We start from the raw sequence: 3,888 nt of genomic DNA, 5'->3' as shown, positions 1-3,888 counted from the left end.
CTTTTTTCTGTCTATTTTCTACATTCTTTTTTCTTTTCTTTTGCATCTTTCAGTCTTGCATCTTTCACTCTTTTTTCCATTCTTACTTTCTTTTAGTTTGTATTAGATTTTATTATTGTAGTTAAAATCCTTAGTAAAAGTTATAAAATTAATCATGACAACACTTAGGTCTTTACAATTGTACAAAAAATGCATTACATTTTTCATTCAAAATTGTCTCAGTGTTGTTCAAGAGAAAAAAACTGAACTAACAGTAAATATATATACCGTATCTCCAAGATCTGAACTATATTGGTTAGTAATGATATCAAAAATTGAGGATTTTTAATTACTATGACTCTACAAACTAAAGAAAACTAAAGGTGTCCAGATGCTTTAAAATTCTACAACCTGCTGTCTTCTCCCCTCTTTCTCTTCCTGATGTGAGAAACATGAAGAGGTATTTGTAAGCATGCTTCAAAGACGGAAATAAAGATAAACCCAACTGTCACACTCAAATTCTTAATCAAATATTTATTCATGAAACATACCATAATAAACATTATATGTGTCTTCAAATCATTGATTCCATAATGATCAGATAAAATCATTAGCATTACAAAAGATGGTTAATTTTTAAAAAATATATTTTTCAAAAGCAGATCAATAGCTAAACTCAGCAGAGGATCATTTAGAACTCAGGGATGCTAATCAGCATCAAATGCGTTTGCCTTCAGTATTGACTTTAAAATATTTGTGTATTGTAGGATGGTGATTTTACATGGTTTTAATCAGATTAACTCCCGCACTGTAGTGAACGCAGAACATTTTTGTACACTCAGTTAATAATTTATTAAGCCACTTGGCTGATGGGGATGGTTGCAAAACAGTGGAGGGTCTGCAGACTACACAGCTGACATCCTGCAATTATCATGGAAACACTCAGGCTATTAAACACACAAACAAAAATATTTTAAAATTTATTCTTATTGCATTTTTGTGCTTGGGCTTTTTCTGTTTTTCAGATGTAGCAGTGAGTGCACAATGTTTAATTTATTCAATTCTAGAGATTTAGTTTAAAGTAAGAAATTTAACTCTGTCTGCTGCTCAGAGTTTTTTCTGGGTTATCCTATTCTTAAATATATTTACATTTAAAGCATTCTAACATTTGGTATCAATGGAGTTTCTAAGTGTATTGTAACCAGAGTCTTTGTAAAATTGTAAAAGGCCCAAGGAGAGGGCATTCATTGGATACCCCTATATAACCATATTCTTATTGTATTATAGGTGTAATTGTTGCTGTGATTATTGTTATCAATGGTTAAAAAAAAAGAAATATATATTGTGAAACCCAAAATATGTAACTAATTTGGGATTAAATTTTAGTTGATCAATTTCATTGCCTTGAATCAGAAGACAAACGCTTTAGATTGGGGCCCCCTTCTTATGTGGACCCCAGAGCCGTTGCTTTCATTATCTTTCTTTCTCCCAGATGAAGGTCCAGGGTGCACCAGAGCTAGGGTCAGGAAGTGAAAATCCGTGGCCAGTCCTGAAATGTACTTAGACTAGCCATTAATGCTCAGCTTAAAGACATCAGAACAAGTTTGTCAAAATGAAAAAAAAAATAATGTGTTGCATGTTCCCTGAGTTCTCCAGAGAGAATACAATATGCTTAAACTTGGGTTAGTCTAATGGGGAAAAAAAAATCCTTCCATGCCCCTTTATTGAGTAACCCAGTATTTTATGAAAATGCACTGCCATTAGGATCTGTAGAATTTCTGCCTTTTATAGGAAGACAACCAAATCACATATGCAAAATTTCTGAACATCATTTCAAAACACAGTTGGTTATGTTTATAAGATTAAGAAGTTTATGGTTCAACTTGAATAAAGCTGTTTAGCTCTTAAACCAGTATATCAGACTCAGAAGTGCATAATTGGATAAGCTGTGATGAAACTGAAACAATCTGGGAAATTATCAAAATGAGTATAAGAATGTGTTTGTTGATTCCAGTCATGATTTCTCTTCAATCATTAAGGTATAATTAGTTTTCACTGATCTTCAGAGCTGTCCCAAATGAGACTATTCAGCTGGTTGGTCTGAGGAGGATACTTTAGAAGCAATGTTGTCTGACTGAAGCAGGAATGTCGTGTAAGCCATTTCAGCTTCCTCTTTAGAGCCCTAAAACGAATAGAAATCCTGGCATTATTTTAATGGAGCCTGAGGATAACGAGATGAGGAATCTAACAAAATAGTCACATGCATTTTGCAGGTATGTGATCTCAGTTCCACAAAGTTTCCAGGCAGTATGGCTGCCTTAAATACTAATAAATGTATTACAGCATAAACTTTAATGCTATAATTTGATGCTAACAGTCATCATACTTCATCCCATATGTAATTAATTCCTACAACATTAGCTATCTAGACTGCATGAGATCATTGGTTTATTTAACCCATTATTGACACTAATTAGAAACAAGTTTCAGAGGGGTTTTTTTTCAAGTTTTTTTCAGCCCAACCAGCAAAAAACCAGAACTGAACTGTTGCAGGATTCTAAGCTATGTATCTTCCAGACGACAATACTTGGTACAATATTTCAAACAATATGGCTTTAAAAAGGTTTGGGAGAAGGTTTTAGAATATCAAGTAAAATAAGATGCTAATTTTAAATTATAATGTAAAATTACATAGGAAAAGAAAATAACATGACAATCTTTTTTAAATGGTCCACCATCCATTGATTTTTGTATGCTGCTCAGAGTCCCTTCTGATGAGATGGTAGCTATGTAAATTTGATTAATAAATGAATAAATAAATCCAACTTCCAAAATCATCCCTATGATGTGATAGAAAAGCACTGTGAAACAAAAAGACATTTATTTATTTCCCTCAAAATTGAGGGAAAAAATAGCCAAAGTACTCCAAAGTACAGAAGATTCTGTAATTATGGATGAACATGAGAAAGTTTGTGCTTGACAAAGTATTGCTAAAAGAGACTAAGATATGAAAGAAGTTGATAGAGAAAAGTCCCAGCATAACATCCTAATCCAGACATGTCAAACTCGAGACGTCACATGACGTTGCGCAACGTATCGGAGCTTTTTTGCCATTGCCGGCAATGGGGTGGGCGTGGCTCCGGTATGATGAAACCGGCCCACGGGCTGGCAGTTTGACACCCCTGTCCTAATCTCTAAAAATAAATAAATAAATAATAAAATAATATAAAATAATAAATAAATAAATACAAATATAAATAATAAATCATATTAATCATTATAGTCATGTCAAAATAATATAATTTGCCCTTACCCTCTTTGTTTTCTTTGATTTTCCATCTTCCTTAGGACTGCCAGAAGTACTTGAATACTCTGAAAAGAAAGTAAGATATTCTGAGATTGAATGTGAAAAAAGAGAATTTCATGTATTCATCCATTCTATAAATGGCAAAATAATGTAACTTCATTGCTGAAGAAGTGACAATTGTATCTGGTTGATAAGCATCAAGCCACAGTTAGAATACATTTTGAATAGCATTACCATCCTTCTTTCCCATTTGGGTCTCATGAAACTCTCCCACGTTTACATTCTCCTTTGCCCCATACTGTCTCACATTCTCAAACTCTGTCATGCTGATATTTGTCCTGTAGCTTCCAACGGATACAAGATCTATAAAAAGAAAAAGAACATTTCACTATAATTCATTCCACCTTAGATTCTATATACTGTACATAATGTATTAATTCTAGGAGAGAAAAGCTGATGTAGATTGTAGACTTATTGCTGAAGACTTAGTGTGTACAGCAGAAGTATTACCGTATTTGAAACAGGTACCACAGGTCCAGCTTGGGATGAAAAGCTCACAACAGCATACTTGCATTGTTCCATTAATTATAAAGCCATAATCC

The 3,888-nt window shown here is 33.3% G+C and overlaps 1 protein-coding gene across 1 annotated transcript in view; it reads right to left on the bottom strand.

The window, feature by feature from the left end:
- Nucleotides 1–498: 498 nt before the first annotated feature.
- LOC107294815 (polymeric immunoglobulin receptor) overlaps nt 499–3,888 on the bottom strand; it is a 29,898-nt gene continuing 26,508 nt past the window's right edge. Inside the window, exons 9-11 of the mRNA XM_015824078.2 lie at nt 3,521–3,649; nt 3,293–3,351; nt 499–2,161 (exon numbers count right to left, since the gene is read on the bottom strand). Coding sequence (XP_015679564.1) covers nt 2,063–2,161; nt 3,293–3,351; nt 3,521–3,649 — 287 coding nt within the window. The 3' untranslated portion in view covers nt 499–2,062. The remainder of the gene's footprint in view (nt 2,162–3,292; nt 3,352–3,520; nt 3,650–3,888) is intronic.

Source organism: Protobothrops mucrosquamatus, unplaced genomic scaffold (assembly GCF_001527695.2).
Source record: "Protobothrops mucrosquamatus isolate PMUCROS unplaced genomic scaffold, P.Mucros_1.0 scaffold2104, whole genome shotgun sequence".
Classification (NCBI taxonomy): Eukaryota; Metazoa; Chordata; class Lepidosauria; order Squamata; family Viperidae; genus Protobothrops; species Protobothrops mucrosquamatus.
The sequence above is the reverse complement of the archived record's forward strand: the minus strand, read 5'-3'. Positions and strand labels throughout refer to the sequence as shown.